Source organism: Heptranchias perlo, chromosome 31, assembly GCF_035084215.1.
Source record: "Heptranchias perlo isolate sHepPer1 chromosome 31, sHepPer1.hap1, whole genome shotgun sequence".
NCBI classification, from domain to species: Eukaryota; Metazoa; Chordata; class Chondrichthyes; order Hexanchiformes; family Hexanchidae; genus Heptranchias; species Heptranchias perlo.
The window spans coordinates 12,063,561-12,085,010 of record NC_090355.1 but is presented as its reverse complement, the minus strand read 5'-3'; the positions used below and the strand labels follow the sequence as shown (position 1 = coordinate 12,085,010).

At 41.2% G+C, this 21,450-nt stretch overlaps 1 protein-coding gene across 6 annotated transcripts in view; it reads right to left on the bottom strand.

Annotated features, from left to right (window-relative positions):
• The window catches only part of LOC137300495 (astrotactin-2-like), a 1,223,335-nt gene that overhangs the window by 334,726 nt on the left and 867,159 nt on the right, over positions 1-21,450 (bottom strand). For all 6 annotated transcript variants that reach the window (XM_067969577.1, XM_067969574.1, XM_067969575.1 and 3 more), the window contains one exon: positions 2,049-2,182. In XM_067969577.1, the coding sequence (XP_067825678.1) occupies positions 2,049-2,182 (134 nt within the window). The remainder of the gene's footprint in view (positions 1-2,048; positions 2,183-21,450) is intronic.

Below are 21,450 nucleotides of genomic sequence, written 5' to 3'. Positions count from 1 at the left end.
CCAAACAACCTCTCTGGCACTAAAAAGTTACTTTCACAAGTGTGGAGTCTCATTCCTTTAACATATTTAAAAAACAATATTTACATTTTTATTTTTTTTACTTTTTCTTTCTGTCTCTTTTATCTCTGTCTTTTAATTCAATATTTCTTACCTTCTCTTTATTTCGCTTTCTGTAACTGATTTTACATTGAATTTACTACTCTAACTTAACACTTCCTGGTTCTGTGTCTGCGTGGCTTGTCAACGATGGTTCAATCTGATTGATTAAGAAGATACACAGTTCCTTGCTCTGCTCATACAGCTCACAGATGCCCGGGAGAGGACGCTGCACTTTTTTCAGCTCCCCACTGCAGGAAGTTGGCGCCCAAAAGCCCGTGGATAGTTTATGGGTAAGTTTAAGTCTAACAAGCGGCGGGCGCCATTTGTTCGATGCTCAGCGCAAAATCCGGGCTATTGGATTTTATTCATCAGCCGCGCAGGTGACTGTTAAACAAAAGGCTTCAACAACACATAAGAGGCTTTGCTCTTTCTCCGACCGAAAACAGGAGCTTCTGCCGACAGTCAACTTTGAAGAGAGTGGGACATTTCAAACTTGTAGCAGTAAAAAGTAAAATGTTCAGGAAAAGTCCAACAACGTCTCAGGAGCCTGTCAACATCAATTATTTATATTTCTTTGGCTCCTCCTTCCCACGACACTATGCGAAAAAGAGCAAGGAATTCTCCCTGTATCCTGGCCAACATTTCTCCCTGAACCAGTTTGTTTGTGAGACGTTGCTGGCACAGAATAGCTGTCACCTTTGCATAAATAACAGTCAATGCCCTTTAATTCATTACAAAGTGCTTTCAGATGTTTCAATGCGATGGAACTTAGGTTTTATTTCTTTGCGTTATTTTTCCTGCATTTACTTTCTTTCATTCTTGCCTCATCTATTTTTGTACCTTCCCTCCTGCCTAACTACCACGTTCTTTCCCTGATATCCTTTCTGCCACCTTATCTGGTTTATCTTCCTTTCTGGACTTCCACCTAATTTATCTGTCATAATTGTATTTTTTCCTGTTGCATTCTTTGTACTGTGCCTTCTATGCCTATCCTCATCCTCTCTTTCACCTTCCTTCAGTGACAGTTGCTCCGGGATATTGGTAGGAGTTGATCCTATCTGATCAATGGCATATTGAAAGTGAGTGTAACAAGGACGTTAGGTAGAAAGTGGAATGCTTAGGGAATTAAAATATGATCGTCCAAGATTAATAAATTGGAATTAACAGATGAAGGCTGGATGTGGTTGCTTGAAGCTGAAGTGTCCCAAATTTTCATCTGTCATTATAAACCGGTCCCTGAAATCCAGTACTCCTTATGTTGATATTGACTAGCATTGGTCTGGGAATTGGTCACATACAACATCAATGCTCAGAGATACATCTATAGTGATGTATTCTGATAAAAACATCCAGTCTTCTTTACAATTCATTGACCTTTGATGGTCTTCAGGTTAGAGTCTGACTGTTCTCATCTCCTTCAACTTATACAGTTGCTGCATTGCAGAGGGTGTGGTTCAGAATATCTGTTGAAGTGTTCAGGTCTCCATCCAAGAAAATACCATCAGCACTTGAGCAGCATATTGAGACATCAAAAAAAAAACGTATTACGATTAACACTTTGCCTCTGTATCTTGGATTGCTGGTAACAAAAGCATTAGGAGTTAGGATTAAAAACAAATTCTGCTTTAAGATTAAATAAATAAAAATGCCCTTTCCTACTAACCCCTCAACTTGCAGTCACGGTGAAGAACAAAGATTACACTAAGCAAGGTATTATAAATCAAAGGACATTGCTAAAAATACCAGGGTTACATCATAAAATGTGCACTTAAATCAATGTTACACTTGATCCTACTGGCTCATTTGTGTTCCAAAGTTTGCTACAACTGTGCCAAAGAGCTCAGACTGTGGTAGTATCCTATGAAACTTTATAGCCACTAGGATTTGCAACATCAGGGATCTGTGAAACCTTATCCAAAGGTGATTATAAATGCGATTGGGATACGTACACAGGCTGAGGTAACGGGCTGCAGCTTGGGAGTCCATCCTCATCAAATGCACTCAAGTCACATCTGCACCAGTCATCAATGACATCACCCTTCCCCAAGCACCAATAGGAGCTCATTAGCGCAGTCTTGAAGGCCTGCAAAACAATCACAATAAGTGGGTGGCAAAAGCATTAAAGCTCCACTCAGTAAGTGAGTCACCGTCTCATTTCCTCTAATGCAACATCACAGCAAAAGGGCAACATAGATTACAAAATGTACATCTAATCCCTGACAGGAATCAATAATCCATCTCACGTCATATGTATTTCCAAGTCATAATTAAAGATAAACAGCTCCCATCATCTTTGAAATTGGTAACATCCAATTTTTCTTTTTTGCCCTCCTGTATTTCTTGGTATATCCACATTTTTACAGTTAGAAAAACATTGCATGACAACAAGCAATCTAGCAGAATCAAAGCGCAGTTCCTTCGACTGGATTGGTGTCACGTTACCTCAGAATTAAAGAACACATGCTGACTTAATTATTTATACACTTACTTTTGGGTAAACACAAAAAATAAAGGGGAAAAAAATTACAGCAAACAATCCTGCACATATCCCAACATACAAACAAGGGTAAGTTGCCCGTGAAGGCAGACATTTACTTAGTGGTCAGTTGCGTGTTTAACTGACATTTGGAAATAGGTGGTCTGTAACCCTTTTGCCCTGACCAGTCGAAGTAGCACTTCCAAAAGCAATCTGGTTTTGATGAAAACACTTTGCTCAGATGATGGGGTTAAAAAGCCATTCCTCTGACTGATCCTGGCTTTAGCAACTTGCACTGTAATGCCATTTATTGTCTTGTACAGCGATGGCTTTTCTGAAAGAGCAAAACAGTAATACGCAGAGAGATTCATGTGAAACTGCTGGACTTATAGATGATCAACGCTCAATCCTGCATGCTTTATTTCTCTACACGTCTTGTTGCTGTGATCATTTTCAGAATGTTTTAGGTATAATACACTGTTCAAAGATGTTAGGAGTCATTCCATAAATTCTGGAAAAAGGCTGCAGTAATATTCAAACGAATAGATTTTTGATACATTTACATATTTACTTTCAAATCAGTACAAATGAATGGGGATGGTGGAAACTGTACAACGCAAAGCCAGTAATAAACACACAGGGCTCCTTTAAACACAATGTGGATATATTCAGCACTATGCAAGGGGCTGGACAGGAAGGGCATTATTTTACTATAGGTATCACTTAGAGAGGTACATGGCTGGCATCCAAATGCTCATTGAATGTTAATGTTATCACAAAGCTGAAGGAGCAATTGGCTCCCTTTTTCATGTTACCAACCAAAAATTGAAGCTTAAAAAGCTGCCAGATTGGGAATCTTTTTAATTTACTTCACGCAGTTTGCAGTTATACTGTGGCCTCTGCATAGCCCATGACGATGGGACTACCTATTTGAGGTGGTGTTGGACTTTGGCTTATCTTTTAATGGAATAACTCTACATGTGGATTACATTACACAGTTTGTGTTGATGTGACTACTTTGTATCAATGCAAATAGCACGGTAGAACTGGGCTATTAGACTAGCAGAGGCAGGGAACTGTAACATATTCCATAATACTGATCAACACTTTGGTGTGAAAGTGAGAATACTCACCTGAAAACATTTAATAAGGATACTAGTATGGGATGAATACTTCTTTTTGACTGAACCTTTTTTTAGGAATAACATTAATAATTATGCCTTGTCTTGTTATTTCACAAGATTAAAAACTGCCAAGAAAGCTAAATATTCCTGTAGAAAAGGGGGAAATTCAAGGACAAAGTAAGCCCTGCCTTCCTGTGGATAAATTAGTTGTTTGAAGACACAAATAATGTTTAAAATATGACTATTTGTTTGATAACGCTCCTGCAAAGCGCCTTGGGGCGTTTTACTATGTTAAAGATGCTATATTAATGCAAGTTGTTGTTATTTTATTGCTGGAAGATGCAAAATATAACAGGGGTAAATAGAAATTATTTTCATGAAGCTAATTGCAGAATGCCAAGTATTTTTACTGAACTTTCGTGGAATCTATGTCACTCAGTAGATTAAGAAAGAGAAGGCAAGAAAAACAATAAACAGTGGAACAGATGTGTGTTTGTGTAAGTGTCGGAATTGAACTCGGGGAATGGATCTGAATCAGCAATTGGGGTGGGTGAGGTATTCTATACCTTCAGAGCAAAATGTGGTGATGCTGATCCTACGGAACTGACGTAAATGGGACAACTGGGGGTGTCTAGAAATCAGGGAAAATATATCAGGAATTGCACATGATCTTTGGATCATTGTCTGCAATCTTGGCCACATAGGCTGCACAAGCTGAAGTATTTGAATGTGTTTCTGTACCAATATGCAGATCTTTGCAAGTCCGCAAATACAGCCCAATTTCCATAAGCAGGAGCCAAACCTGAATGATAACTTGTTTTCACGCTAATGACCAAGTGAATTTCCGGTATGTAATGCTGATGGGCAAAGCTCCTCAGCGGCAGCACAAAGTCAAGAAATGACCCGTGTAATCAGATGAACTCATGGAACTTGCTTTACCATATTAAATATTTATCCTTTCCTACATGAGAGCGTTGGCAATCATAAATGTTATGTAAATTTATAATATTAAATATTGAAATGAGGGGCTGAAAACATGGAACAACAATTATCTGCATTCAAAATAAAACCAATGAACCCAGACAGGTTACACTCAAATGTAAATGTTACTGAATTTTGACTACACTTCAAAAAGTACTTCATTGTCTGTAAAGCAGTTTGGGAAGTCCTGAGGTCATGAAGGGCAATATATGAATACAAGTTAGTTCTTTCTTTCTTACAAAGATAAATACCAATATTTATTGGTAAATATATTTACCATAAATGTTTCTCAAATGTTAAGCTCAGATCCATTCCCCCCTATGAAGAGATCAAATGTGAAGAGGTACAAGAGGTAGTCTTTCTTCTATTTTGTAGCATTATGTTATAGCAGCAAAAGGCATTTCGAAGTCAGCTTCCATAACTCACACTGAAATTCATAGTATCATAGAAGATACAGCACAGGAGGAGGCCATTCGGCCCATCGTGCCTGCTCTTTGAAAGAGCTACCCAATTCGTTCCATCCCCTGCTCTTTCCCTACAGACCTATATATTTTTTTCCCTTCAAGTATTTATCCAATTCCCTTTTGAAAGTTACTATTGAATCTGCTTCCACCACTCTTTCAGGCAGTGCATTCCTGAAATTTATCAACAAAAAATGGTCAGGGACGGAATAGGAATGTCGCCTCCCTCAAATCCAGACCCAAATGCAGAGATATGGTCAGATATTCTGTTCGTGGTGTTATCTGAGAAATCTCTACACGTTTTAAATTATGCCCTGGATAACTGGAGTCAAATGAAAACAGAACAATGTAACTGCAAAGAAGTGTTGCATTTAATAGAAAAAATGAGCACAGACTGGAATGTAGAAGTAAAGAACTTGCAGCAGTATTAGAGAGTCATTCGCACAGGCACAATTCTTTTTCACTCACAGAGCACTGTCTGAGATATTTTAATCGGAAAGTCGTATGAAGTAGTTTTTTTTGTTGCAAAACCTTCCTTAATTGCGAGCAGGAGAGCTGCTTACAGGCGGATGAGTGACGCAATGTAGATCTGCTCAGATCCTATGCTGGGAGTGAAATGTCATGTGTAAACATCCCAGAGATGCTTAATTTGAAACTGGATCTTCCCTGAGGCCTTATGAAGGCAGTGAGAACAATCATGTGTAAATGAGGTTGCCCAGAGGGAATCGGGAGCATCTCGCCTCAGTGCCTGAATATACTGAGGGGTAAATAAAGCAATGAAGTGTGCTCATGATGTAACCTAATGAAATATGCTCACAGTAATTTGAATTCACTTGCGTTTAGCTGCCATGTTAGTTAAGAGGATAGGTGGATTTCTGTCATGTCAATTTCGGACCCGATGTGTGTAAAACGGGATCATTCACTGACCACCAACAAGGTAATATCAAAGATACGGAACACGATGCTGTCTTGATATATGTATATTTTTCAAAGATATACAGCAGCAGCTATTAACAAGTAAGACTGACAGTTCAAATGTGTTTTTCTTCCCTTAAACATTTGCAAGTGGTAAGTTTGGAACTGAGAAAAAAAAGCAGGCACAGAGATTTGTTTTATGGGGGTTGGGGAAGGGAAAAGAGGCAAGTACGACTTATATTAATCATCTACACAATCTTTTCTGAAGGTATATAAACAAGGATAAGAGTGTATGGGCTTTGATTGGAACTGAGGCCTCCCATAAAAGCTAATTAGCAGGCAGGTTTGTCCAGGTTTCCAAACTTTGATAGATTTCAGCTGGAAGCTTTGGTAAATCTGGAACTGTTCCTTCTATTTGGTTTACGGGTGCATGTTTCTCACTATGTAAAACTATTCCCTGTTGGAAACTTTATTGCTGTACTGCCAGAGCATTTGATCAACGTGGTCCCTCCAAAAGATACATTTTTATCTCCCTTTCCTAATTTCCTGTAGCCCTACATCTATGTTAACCTCCTCAGTTACTGCAGTATGCCACCACCATCTTGTGATATTCAGAGTCCTCTCCATTTCTGACAACCATATTGAAACGTTAGGGGGAATTTTAAAATCTCCCTGATCGGCGGGAAAGGAGCAGGGGAGCAGTCAAAAGAATTCAGTCGTCAATTACAATTCGAAGACCAGTTTTACACCTACTCATCACTGAATGGAAATCTACTGCTAGAGCATTATTAATGATTTCAGTTTCACATGCATTGATGGGATACATTACTCCCATTTGGGATCAATTCACACTCAATTGACTGTATTTGCTTAATAGGAATTGTCACATGAAGTGAACCTGGGCACTTGGGTGTTTCCATTCAGAACTCCTACTGTACCTTTAGCTCCTCATGTTCCTCGATTGTGTAGCTTGATATTCCAAGAAACACACGGACTACTGAACCTTGGTACATTTCACAAGTCAGAATTGGTTAAACATGTGGTGCACACAATGGGTTCTTCAGGTATTACTAAGAAAAACAGCTTGAGTTTTAGCTTTGAGCACACTCACTTATTAAGCAGCAGAACCTACATGCTGAGTTTCTACCTGTCCACCACACTGAGAAAACTGGGTCTGGCCATGCTGGCTGAGCAGATGCAGGAAGTCACATCCAGCTGGACCGTACCCCACCACCTGTCCCAGGTGGAGAAGTTCCAGAGGAGGAACCCCTTCAACCACAAGGCCATCAGACAATGGTCAGCACGGAACGTTCTGGGAGTCCTGCAGGGAAAGGAGAGGCTGGATCCGATCGGGAAGTTCCTCGACCAGACGGTCGACACCATTTGGCAGAATGTCCCATTGCCGGAACTGACCAAAAGCAGCAGGATGGTGGTGAGAAGGGCCCTTCCAGTGCAGTCCTTCCAACATGCACGGAATCTCAGCACCACCACGAGCTGCCCTCGAGGCTGTGGCGGGGCGAGACCGTCATCCATCTCCTTGTGGACTGCCCCTTCGCACGAAGGTGTGGGGAGAGATGCGTTGGTGTATGTCCTGGTTCATCCTCAACAGTTCGGTAACGCAGGACGCTATGCTCCACAGGCTGCTCCCCAGGACGCACACTGAGACAGATATCAACTGCTGCTGGAAGACCATCAACTCGGTGAAGGAGACCCTTCAGTCCGCCTGAAACCTGCTGGTCTTCCTGCTGAAGGAGCTGTCCCCGACCAAGAGTTGCCGACTGGCACACTCCAAGGTCCTGGAGTACGTGCCGCGGGACGCAATGAAGTGAGGTGCGGCCTATGCAAAGGCTCCAAGGGGAAAGGCCATCATGTAAGGCCACCCCACTCTGTATTGTACAGAATGTATCAGAAGATATGTTCTGTGTCTTGAGTTGTAATCATAAGATCATAGTGTGCACGATCTGCATTGTGTTGATTCGAACTATATTGCTTGAAATTGTGTCTTTTTACATTGAGCTGTGTGTACCTCTAAATTTTATGAAATAAAGTATATTTTGAAATATTGAAAAAAGCAGAAACTATTGTTAAGTAATATTAGAGGCAATGCTAAAGACCACATCTAATAAAATGTAGAAATTGCACACCCATGCTCAGAATTTTTATTTATTTCATTGCTTGTTAATTTTGCCAGAACATTTATTCCAATGTAATGGATGCCATTACAAAGTCGTGGTATTAGTGGTAAATTTTTCTTAGCCACCACAGGCACGATGGGCCAAATGGCCTCCTTCTGTGCTGTATCATTCTATGATTTCATGATTCTCAGTTACTTTTTTAAAAACACAGAATTACAACATGGAAACCGGCCTCACAAAGAAAGTTTAGGCATCCCCTGTCCTGCACTCTCCCCCTCCCCTGAACATAAGACCCTCCAAAACCCCCTCCCTGCAATGTACCCGCGTGCCAGCGACCTCTCCTTCGGCCCCGGTCGGCGGCCTCCTGAAATTATGCTCATGCCAACCAGCCAGCTGCCACTTCATGCCCATTTTGGCTGGGCAACTGATCGGCGGCATACAGCGGAGACTTGGGAGTTAAAATCACCCAGGCCTCATGCTGACGATGTCAGTGATTTTGATGCTTGCTTCAGATCCCCGCCTGCCCTATTCCAGCTCTGGGTAAAAATCGGGCCTATAATTTCTGGGGCCTCCACTACTTTTCCCCCCATTTCCCTCAGGATCCTTGGATAAATCCCATCAGGTCCCAGCACTTTGTCTTCCTTTTAACAACTTCTCTAATACTTTCCTTTTATTTATTATAATGCCTCTCATCTCACTTTTAACCAATTCAGGATTTACCTCCTCCCCAATAATCTCTTTTGTAAACATTGAAGCAAAGTAGTTGTTAAGCAGTCCCACCAATTTCAGCACATCCGCTACTAACTCACCGTCCTCTCCCCTCAGGAGTCCCATCTCACATTCAACAATTCTCTTTTTACTGACATATTTGTAGGATACTCTATTGTTTTTTTAAAAATATTTTTTAGAGATTCTCGCCTCATAAGCCCTCCATGCATTCCTTATCCTTTCTTAACTTAATTCTTTATTTTCTGATATTCTTTCTTACTTTGATCATACCAGAGGCCCCAGATGCCCTCTTCTTCAATGTCATTTTGTTTGTAACCTCTTTATCTACTGCATTCTGAAACTTGAAGTAGCCTTTTTTCTTTTTAAATGATATATTTTTTTTCTGCAACTTTGCAATCTCCTGTTTAAAAATATCCCACTACAGTCCTGTGTGCCAATTTTTCTTTCCAGCTCACCTCGGCTAGCTCACTCCTTGGGATAGAAATTGGTATGTGTTGTTCCCTTTTTTTGGGTGCAAAACAGGCGCAAAGCATACCAATTTAGCAGTGGGCCAGGCTGCATCCAATCTGTCCCACTGATAATTTTGTGGGTCCAATTTTTAGTTCATCCCAGGCAGATGCCTAAAAAAACAGGTGTTAGGCCCCTTGAATATGTTAATGAGGACCGAATGCCTGTTGATCCTAATGTCTGAAATAAAAACAGAAAATGCTGGAAACACTCAGCAAGTCAGTCAGCATCTGTGGAGAAAGAAACAGAGTTAACGTTTCAGGTCGATGACCCTTCGTTAGAACTACAAAGCCTGTTTAATAACTTCTTGGAGAAATTCCTCCTGAGTGAAGCAGGAGCTGGGGCTGCTTTGCTCAGGTTTTCAGGAGTTTGCTGCGGCCTAACCAGAGGCTGCCAACAAATGGGTACGTTTTTTGTAAAACTTACTTTGATTTGGAGCCAGGAGGAGCAGGTTTACTCCTGACGGCCGCTGCTTGCTACAATCATTCCGCCTCCCGCTGCCTCCCCTGGTCTTACCTGAAGCTCGCAGCCTCCTCCTGAAGGTCGAGCTGCCTGCGGAGATGCGACTGGCATGGCAGCTCGCCTGGAATATTTAGATGAAGCCCGAGGCCCAATTTCAGGTTGGCTTCGAGCCTCTCTGTTCGGGCGAGCAGTCCTCGCCCACTGCTGAATCTCGGCTTAAATACGGATCCAGACTAATTTCTACTCCCTCATCACTCTAAAATCTGCCCTATTCCAATCTGGTGCTCTTGTTTTTGTAGTAACTTTTCCCCTTACATCTTGGACCTTAAACCTTTCTATTTTATGGTCACGACTCCCGAGATGCTCACTCGCGTGTAACTCGTCTACCTGATCTTTTTCATCACTCATAACTAGATCTGGCGACACCTCTCCCTTTGTAGGCCTACAGATATAATGGTTAAGGAAGGAGTCCTGCACACATTTTAGCAATTCCATTCCTTTTTCTCCATTTACTCCCTCCCTCCCTATCCCAATCAGTGAATGGGTAATTTAAAATGTCCGAGAACAATAATTTTGTTCTTCCTAGTGATCTTCCTGAACTATTTGTTGATTTTCTTTTCCAATTATCTCCCTCATTTAAGGGGGCTGTAGAACAACCCTACTAATGTAAATGGAAAAATTGCATACTGCTACTGCAGGAACACTTACAGAAATGCTGGAAACATACAAGTCAGTCAGCTTCTAAAGGATAAATTCATTTTGTTCTCATCAAATTTCTGCATTAATTTTTTCCCCCTTTCCAATGATTTAAGATCTTTACTGAGGTACGGTTACTTGCCACAAGATGTCCTCCAATACCTCACCTAATAAATAATCATTAATGTGCATTCAGAGGCTGGGTATTCTGCGGCGAGTGACTCACCTCCTGACTCCCCAAAGTCTTTCCACCATCTACAAGGCACAAGTCAGAAGTGTGATGGAATACTCTCGCAACTGCACTCATCCAGGCAAGTGAACAACAATCAAGAAGCTCGACGCCATCCAGACAAAGCAGCCCGCTTGATTGGCACCCCATCCACCACCCTAAACATTCACTCCCTGCACCACTGGTGCACCATGGCTGCAGTGTGTACCATCTACAAGATGCACCGCAGCAACTCGCTAAGGCTTCTTCGAAAGAACTTCCCAAACCCGCGACCTCTACCACCTAAAAGGACAAGGGCAGCAGGCGCATGGGAACACCACCACCTGCGCGTTCCCCTCCAAGTCACACCATCCTGACTCGGAGATATATTGCCGTTCCTTCATCGTCACTGGGTCAAAATCCTGGAACTCCCTACCTAACAGCACTGTGGGAGAACCTTCACCACACGGACTGCAGCGGTTCAAGAAGGCGGCTCACACCACCTTCTCAAGGGCAATTAGGGACGCGCGATAAATACTGCCCTTGCTCGCGATGCCCACATCCCACGAATGAATAAAAAAAGTCATGACTGTGAGTGTTACAGACAATTATTTACCAAGGAGGCAGCACAGCCAAAACTGTTCCTGTCCTCATCCAACGTTTATACATTTGCACTGTGCCAAAATGAAGCAGTTCTGTCTTGTTTTAGATTTGTCGAAGTTCCTTTCATTCACTCACTAATCATAAGAGTTTTAAAAGAAAAATGGCGATAGTCAAAATCTTGTTCCAAGCTTTACTCAATATGAATGTTTCAAGCTTTGTCAGTTGTCTAAGGAAGGAACTACGATACTTTCAAAGGAACAGAGACTGTATGATTTGTTCAATTACGTGCATGATATCCTGTTATTATCAAATGTGGTCAATGCTCATTTATATCCAGGAAGTCCTGATAAACTTTGGGATATTTAAGGAATTGTACCTGTTCAAATGTGAGTGTGTCAGTTTGGAATTTCAATGAGATATAGTTCAGACTAGCACAGCTCCCACTGTGGTAAGAAATACTACATAAACAAAACAATAGCTTAGCATTTATATTGAAACCTTTTATTATTTTACTTTCAAGAAACCAGCCAGGAGGATTTCTATTATTACCATTAGTTATTAGCTTGTTCGTCTTTCATTTAATATTTTGCTTAGCAGCTTAAATGCAAAACAAGATCTGATTTTGCAATGCTCTAACACTTGTCAAAGATGGGAGAGAGATCCTCTGGAGGCATAAGATAATTCGAGTCGCTTAAATAATTAAAAGAAAGGTTCATTAGACAGAAAGGCAAGTGAAGAGACTCTCAAAGGCATACGGAGCTGAGACTCACCTATGAGAATGATGTGAGATAAGGGAACAAAACAATCTACAGTAAGAAAGGTAGAATATAATATGCATATCCAGCACAAGGAAATTGAGCAACTGGGACCAGAGGCCCTGCCTGTTTTTTTTCCCTAATGGAGGGGCATTGAAGCCAAGAAACACAGCATAATGTTTCAGATGAAGCGTCGCATCCAAAAGCATCCCTCTTTTTCTTTCAGGTTCCACCTAGCCAGCTGTGTATTTCCAGCACTTTCTGCCTTTCTTTCAAATTTTCAGCACTTGCATTTTCTTTTTACCTCCGCTGTAAGAATACAGATGTCTACAGCTTCTACACTCATCTGATCGGTAATCTTTGCTCGTCACCTGCACATTCACAATGTAGGTATTATAGGTCAGTGCAGAACAAAATGTTTGAGCAATAACATTTCACAGTCATAAAACTACTAATTCTAGGCAACACAAAACTATGTGAGCAGTTCAGATTCAGTACATGATGTACATGAGCCGGCACGGGCTCGATGGGCCGAATGGCCTTCTCCTATGCTATAACCATTCTATGATTCTATACTCCTTTCGTTTTTTCTAAAGAAGGAAAACTAACTTATTAAAGGAATATATTCATTATTATACTTTTTAAAAATTTGCCAATAGATTTTTTTTTTAAATTGCAAATTTTCTTTGATTGGACCAGCCATTTTTGTCCAGTGTCCCAAGTTTAAGTAGACCAGGAACACTCAGCAATATTGTCTCAGAATCCAAGTTACCGCTATCAGCACTCCTTTTTTTCTGCTGTTAACTGTGTTCAATGCTCTCTTCCTCAACCACCAATCATTTTGGACTAGCAAACGACCCGCGGCAGCTTATTCAGTTTCAATGACGCGACTGTGGAGGTCAATTTTTTTAAATTTCCAATGTATGAGTGCCACAGGAGACATTCTCATCTTCAGGATTCTCTAAAGGTGCATCTCTAATTATTTTTCAAGTTACAAAGCAGGTTTACGAAGCCGTCGGGGGCCTGACCATCTTTCTCAATGACTGTAAGGCATTCCTTTGAAAAGAATGAGTAGTCAGGGGACCGGCAGCAGTCAGCCTGAACGATTCCATTTTGCTGAGACAATGGAAATATTGCGTAAATGGTAGCTCAGATCAGGAGACCAACCACAAATAAGTACATCTTTAAAATCTATTTCAGTATGGAAAATAAGTAAAATAATGGGAATGAATTCAGATAGATATCTTATAAGGAATACTCTTTGATTGTACCATTGTGTGACATCATTGTGGAATATTTCTTTGAGCAATTAAGTTAACAAGACTTAAGAAATAAACAGTATTTTGTCATCATATTTTTGCAGGTTCATATAAGAACGAAAGGAATTTTCTTTGTAGAGCACGTTTCATGTCCTCAGGATATCTGTAAGCACTTTATGGCCAATTAAATACTTTTTTGAAGTATAGCTCCTGTTGTTTTGTAGATATGTGTACACACACACACATGCGCGTGCGCACACACAATCACATACACATGCACACTTAGAGATTAAACATAATGAATAAAACAAATCATTTTTACGTTACTAAACCAAGAACTAAAGGAAAGTAAGGTTGACTAGTTGAAAGGTAATGAGCAAAATGAGGGATATCACACCCAAACATGATTAATCTACCTTTTTTACACATTTGTTATCCCCCAACAGAGCAAAGGTAATAATTCTGAGGAACATAAGAACAGGAGTAGGCCATTTAGCCCCTCGAGCCTGTTCCACCATTCAATGAGACCATGACTGATCTGTGACCTAACCCCATATCCCTTAATACCTTTGGTTAACAAAAATCTATCAATCTCAGATTTAAAATTAATAATTGAGCTAGCATCAACCTTCGTTTGTGGAAGAGAGTTCCAAACTTCGACCGCTCCTTGTGTGTAGAAGTGTTTCCTAACTTCACTCCTGAAAGTCCTGGCTCTAATTTTTAGGCTATGTCCCCTAGTCCTAGACTCTCCAACCAGCGGACATAGTTTCTCTCTATCTACTCTATCAGTTCCCCTTAATATCTTAAAAACTTTGATTAAATCACCCCTTAATCTTCTAAATTCTAGGCAATACAACCCTAGTTTGTGTAATCGCTCCTCGTAATTTAACCCTTGGAGTCCAGGTTTCACTCTCGTAAATCTACGCTACACTCCCTCCAAGGTCAATATATCCTTCCTAAAGTACGGTGCCCAGAACTGAACGCAGTACTCAAGGTGTGGTCTAACCAGGGCTTTGTATAGCTGGAGCATAACTTCTACTCCCTTGTATTCGAGTCCTTTAGATATAAAGGCCAGCATTCCATTAGCCTTTCTGATTATTTTCTGTACCTGTCCATGACATTGTAATGATCTATATACATGAACCCCTAAGTCTCTTTGAACGTCCACTGTTTCGAGCTTTCACCATTTAGAAAAGTACTCTGATCTATCCTTTTTAGGTCTAAAGTGGATGACCTCACACTTGCCTACATTGAAATCCAGTTGCCACAGTTTTGTCCATTCACTTAATCTATTAATATCTCTCTGCAGTTTTATGCTTCCATCTACATTGCTTGCAATGCTGTCTATCTTTGTTTCATCAGCAAACTTGAATATGTGGCTCTCTATCCTGTCATCTAAGTCGTTAATAAATACAGTGAATAGTTGGAGAGGAGAAAGAGGACCAGTCTATTAACCACTGAATGTCAAAGCTCACATGCAAACCTATATATCTATATTTGCAATGAAATGCAAACAATGTTTTGCTAACATACGAGAAATACTCCATATACCCATAATGCAAATGCTATCTAATACATATTGCTTGAAATGATCGTACTCCTATTCTTGCAGAATAGCCCACAATTTTGTTTGGAAGTTCTCCCTGCCACACTACCTGCTGTGAGCCATTCTCAGATTAGTGATAGGGTTACCAAAAGTTTTAATTCCATAGGACACAAACAGTTGAGTAGACTTTTTCTTTGATGTTCTTCACTCTGTTTAGAAGCAAAAGACCTTTCTGATTTCAACAAACCACGCCCCTGCATTCTACTTCAGCGCCTTGCATAGTATCAAAGGAAAATGGATTAATGATTCCAGATGGAAGTCAGCCATCAGCTAAGGTCGGAATTTAGGAAGATGTCTGAACATTGCTCCACCCTCAGGTTAAATTAGATAAAGATGGTCAGTGACCAAAGCATGCGTGCGAGACTAAATTCAGTACAATTACAGCTTTTCAAGTCATGAAGTCACATTAAATCACAGGTTCAAAAAGAGATAATATTCCATTTTACAAGGCCCCAGACTGAAGTTAGGGTTTGTGGGAAGGCCTAATCATCACAGCACATGTCATTAGTACATACACAATGATTGATTTGGACAGCAGCCCAAATGATCACTTCAAATGATTGATCAGTATATTAGAAGGTAGCATTCCCCAATGTATACCAAAGGGAGGTCCCCAACGCACCTCTCTTCTAACAGATGCTTTGGCTGCTGCATATGCCAGAATGTGATGCGAATGAACCTCTCTTTGCAATAACCTTGCCATGTAGAAATATTGGTGAAAACACATAATAATGACTTCTTCATTATTCTGGACATTTCATTTTGTGTATTTAGTCTAGTGGAAGCAATTCACTGCAAGAAAAATTGTACTTGCTTTCATATTATGCCATTACTCTCTTTGTGAAATACTCCAACTTATTATCTCAAATTGATCCCACCATTACCACCACTATTACTTCATCAGAGTGTTGCATAGCTCAAAATATTTGCTCCAGACACAACACAAGTTTGGAAGGGAAAAAAAACTATATTCCTGGAAAGAAAGAAAGATAGACATACCTGTTTGAACCTAGTGTCTATGTTCAGACCCTGTGTCTGCCTTGTATGCACCAGCACTTCAAAATCAACATTGTGCTGGGTCAGAGCTCCCATCATTGAAAGTTTTGGGCTTTTGCACTTGCAAAGCTGCCATGTCACCCACTGCTTTGAACTTCAACGCAGACACGCTGTTTCATACATGATAAATTGATGTTGACGATTCTGAATTGTGTGAAGAAGAGTAGATGCTATGAATGGCTTGGAGAGCTGTGCCAGGAATTACCTTTTTGAGGCTGTTCACTAGGATTCTGTTTGAGGCAAGCATATCCTCGATGCTCCAGACAGCAGTTATACTTTCCAGCCAGAAGAAGGGAGATGCCAGTGAGCCCAAAATCCGCCACGGAATCTTACTAATATTAGATCTTCCGATTGTCAGGGCAAGCACAGCAGATGCTTTGCAGGCTTGTGGAGTAATCAGAAAGTAACAGGCTACATTTCTCTATTGTTAGGAAAGTATAAGGTGGGATATGGCTTCATATGAGATCGTAGAGCATCACAAGTCTCAGAAGAAACTCACTTACATTATTTTCAAGAAGCTTTTAAGTGAGTGCTTCACGTGACCCACATGAAGAAGTTAGAAACTATGGGAATATATGGCTAAATCTTGGATTTTATCAGAGAAGTGTAATTCAAATCCAAGATCCATATAAAGACAGGAAGCTCTTTTGAAGGAGGAGTGAGGCAAGGTTGTGCACTCTCATTCTTCATCCAAATAGGTTGGATGGCATTATAAATGACTGCCTTAGAATGTCTGTTCTGGGTACTTCTGTGATAATTGTGGTGCAAATGATCATGTGCTGTTGGCAGACTCACCGAGGGATCTGGTGAGCTTTGCTCAACATTTTAACACGAGCCAGTGGGATGTAGTGTAGGGTGCCCCGAGGTGCAGTATTATTGGCTTTCAGGGTTAAAAGGTAATCTTGAAGATATTGATTGGAAGATACATGGAGCATTTATTCAAATTGTTGATTCGTGCCAGTATCGAGGGGTTGCTGTGGATGACACCAGCCTTGCTAGTCCATTAGGAGCACATGGAGAATAGGTAAAGAGTATTTTGATCTTTCTAATTTTTCTTTAATTACATTAAAGTCTCAATGCAAGGTGCTCTTGTGGAATATAAAACATGCCACCAAACAGTTCTTCATGGTTCAGAATCTCTAGGCTTGCAATGGAAGGAGCGATGTGTGTAATCCAAGATAAAGCTGTGAAGTGGATTTGAAAATGGTGGCAGGGAAGGGGAGCACCAGCCTATACTGATCTGTACACCTGAGTACTCTGGAAGAGGAGATGTTCTCAAGGTGAGCAGATCTCTTTGCAAAAAACCCTCATGTGAGGACCTGAATTAAGCAGATTATGACTAGTAAATCTGGTATGTAGCACTGAATTGGTTGGCACATCTCAAACTGTCCTGTGGAGAAGCATCCATTATGCAGAAGGCATATGTCCACCATGTATCTGATGAGGAAACTCTGAGACCTGAGATGACAGATGCTGGCAGGTGTTACCTGGAGGTGGGAGTATGAGAATGGGTGCTCATATATCTAGGGTTTGGTGCCAACCATGTTTGAGTTGCAGTGAGAAAAGCAGCCACTGTTGAAGCTCCACATTTCCATTCAAGAGGGTAGCGTGTGCATCCATGCTGTGGTCAGGAAGATAGGTGCAATGCATTGCCACATTTTATGGTGACCTTTGCTGCTCATTACGGGACTCATAAGTGTCAGCCGTGGCTCAGTGGTAACACTCCCACCTGAGTCAGAAGGTGGTGGGTTCAAGCCCCATTCCAGAGACTTGAGCATATAATCTAGGCTGGCATTTCTGTGCAGTGGTGAGGGACTACTGCACTGTTGGAGGTGTCGTCTTTCAGATGAGATGTTAAACCGAGGTCCTGTCTGCTCTCTCGGGTGGATGTAAAAGATCCCACGGCACTATTCGAAGAAAAGCAGGGGAGTTCACCCAAGTGTCGTGGCCAACAATTATCCTTCAACCAACATTGGGCATTCATTTCATTGCTGTTTGTGGGAGTTATCTACGTGCAAATTGGCTGCTGCGTTTCCTACATTACAACAGTGACAACACGTCAAAAAGTACTTAATTGGCTGTAAAGCACTTTGGGATGCCCTGAGGTCGTGAAAGGTGATATATAAATGCAAGTCTTTCATTCTATAAGGAGGTCCACTTAGTAAGGGCTCAAACCCATGCAGGGAAGTTGTCTTATGATCATCTAGTTGCTATCCTTGTGGGGGAGGAAGTCTTGTAGGGACCCTTTGAGGTTGCAATGGCTTTAAGGTGACATGTCTCGCAATGAAAGTTCATAATCAAGTCAATTTGCTGTTGCAAACATGGTAATCCTGAGCCAGGCACATCTGCAGTACTCTAGAGGATTACTGATGTTTCGCCAACCAGGCTGGCTCACTAATCAAATGTGGAGGGGGAGATCTATCAGTAGAGGATGGGATTGTGCCCACTTGACTCCAGAGAAAACTATAAGCCAATGCCCCAGCAAGTAGGATGGTCCTGATTAGAAAAACAAAAATAAGCATACCATTTTTCCTATTGGTAAGCTGTGTAGTTTTAGTGGTTAAACTTCAATAGTACCCTTACGCACACTTTGGGATCTCTAAGCCTGGACTCTGCCAACCTGTGCCCAAGTTTTCTGGACTTAGGCAAGTGAGGAATGTACCTACGAGGAGAGAATGTGCCCACCATATCAGGCAGTCAAAAGCTCTACCAGTATGGATTTCTCATCAGTTTAATTTCATGTCTCTTAACACGGTGATGCATGTCAGACATCCAGCTAAGCAAAACTTATGTAGGAAAATATGGCAGCCATTCTGTGCCATCATTATCTCATCAACGGTAGTGAGAGAAATGATCAGTTAATGTTTTTGTTCATGCTGCTATTGATTTTGAGAAGAATTTAAGTCAGGACATTGGAGGAACTCCTTGCTCTTCTTTGAACAGTACAATCGAATCTTGAACCATCAGAGCAAGCAGATAGGACCTTGGTTTTACGATAATTATACTGCTGTGTTTTCCACAGTTCAAGTGGATATTGTGGAAAAATTTCACAAAGCTACCATTATGCTTTGCCAAATTCCTTGTGACATTCTTAGTGAGCTTTCAAGAAGAAATCATAGAAGAAATCATGGAAAATTTACAGAAGGCACAGAAGGAGGCTATTCGGCCCATCGTGTCCGCCCCGGCCGAAAATGAGCCGCCCAGCTTAATTCCACTTTCCAGCACTTGGTCCGTAGCCATGTAGGTTACGGCACTTCAGGTACACATCCAGGTACAAAGAAAAGACTGCAATGGTAGGTCACACTACTGTTTCCTTGTAAAACAATTGACCATCAGTGAGAAACTTGATAACCAGAGTGCTCTGTTCTCGGGCAAAAGATTGCCCCTGTCTGTTAGAGACAAAACAGACTCTCCAGAGTGAGAACAAGTAGATGAAATAAAATCCTATGACCAATGTGCAGTAATAATGAACACCCAGGATGTCTCCTCCCTGGGGTCAGAAGGAACAGAAAGAATGAATTTAAGAATCTTCTTCCCATGGTGAGAACAGATCATTAGAGACGAGGATCTGCGGTCTTTATTCATGGAGCAAAGGGTCTTCAGCTCTTCACCCTAATGACAATGTATCTATCTGGGTATCTTTATTATTGGAGCAGTTACTTTCCTAAACAGAATCCCCTCATGATCCCATGCTTCTCCTCGATTAAGATTGGAAATTTTGCTCCTGCATGAGCATCCGATCTCCAAAACATCACAGCAAATGACCAATTGACTACATATCCGAGGACAGGGTATCTCTGAGTAGTTTGAAGTAGTATTCAAATTCAAGAGGTAGATTAGTGGTAACTTCAGTCTGCTTGTACATCACTGTGTCCCTGCACATCATTTATCCTTGTGCTAACCTATTCCACAGATACGCACCCTGGCCATTAAAGATTTATTTGTCTCAATGTCAAAAATAGGGCAGCAGTTGTAACGTGACACCTGTCTGAACATTGCTCAGTCTTTCAGACACTGTGAAACCTCTGATGATGCAGTGCTGACCGACACCAATTGTGATGTACAAGCGATCGTGCGACCAACCTGTTAGTTTCAGGGGGTTTCATAAAGGATTTGGCAACTGATGTGACAAAGATGGCTATTGCTTTCATCCCAAGGGCTCTGAGGTAAGTTTTGGCTGGGAATCTAGAGAGTGGTGAAAAAGATACAAGTTGCTTCTCGATGTCCAGAAAGTGCTCCTCTGGCAGGGAGGCTAGTCCTGGGACAGTCTGGAATCCAATTTCTATGAAAGCAATATCCTGGAATGCTTCCATCTGGGACCCATCCAGGTTTATCAGGAAACCCAACTGTCTGAAAGTGGAGACTGTCTGCGGAGAGCTCTCTTGGTCCCTTCCTGAAAGTGGACTCTCACCAGCCAGTCATCTAAGTATGGGTAGATATGCGATCTATTCAGCTGAGGTTTACTGCTATTACTGAATAATGCAATGGGAAACTACATATATCATTAGATTTTGGGGATAAAGTCATTCATCTGCTGTCTGTATGATCAGGAATATTATGATCATCATGAACTTCTTTCTGAGATCTGAAAATCACTTTCTAAGCAAACAGCAATATAATCCTTATTTTCTTCTGGCCTCTGGGCTTATCCTTATGTCTCAGAGCAAAACAAAATAATGTTCCTCTTGAATAATTCACACATTAAACCACTGCCAGCAGGATGACTGGTAAAATATTGCCAGATACATCAGAAATGAACTTCAATATTACAGGAGTATTTTTCTGCGATGGTTTTCTCACCTTTGCTCCTCTCCCCTCCCGTAATCTGCGGTGATGTATGTTCAGAAATTGATCAAACTTCCTGCTATCAGATTCTATGCAGGGAGCGAAGATGAGTTCACAAAGCTAAAGATCCTTGGACTCTAATTCTGTGGAAGGGGTCATTTAACAAAGATTCTGGCTGAAAATGATCGCTTGAAGATAGCTTCTTGACCTGTAGGTGGTGACACCATGCTGAGAACAGCAACAATTTGAATTTTTATAGCACCTTTAATGCAATAAATGTCCTGCGGTGCTTTACATCGGAGAAAGCAGAGGCCAAGCAGTAGTGGAAGAGCGTATATTTATGACCACCAAAGAAGTCACACTTTGGTTTTAAGGTTGACACCTTTTTGTCACATTTGCAGAGGGATGACACTGTCAGGATGTGCCCCTGGAATAATATCGTCAATAACTTTGTTGCGACTGCTTGCACTTTCTGAATTTGCCCTCTGCCAGATGCAAGATCAGTTCGTTGCCAAGTAACAATATTGCATATGGCAGGCATTCCTGAAGAACAACTTGACCTGACTGGAAGATTTGATGGCAATACCTAAACT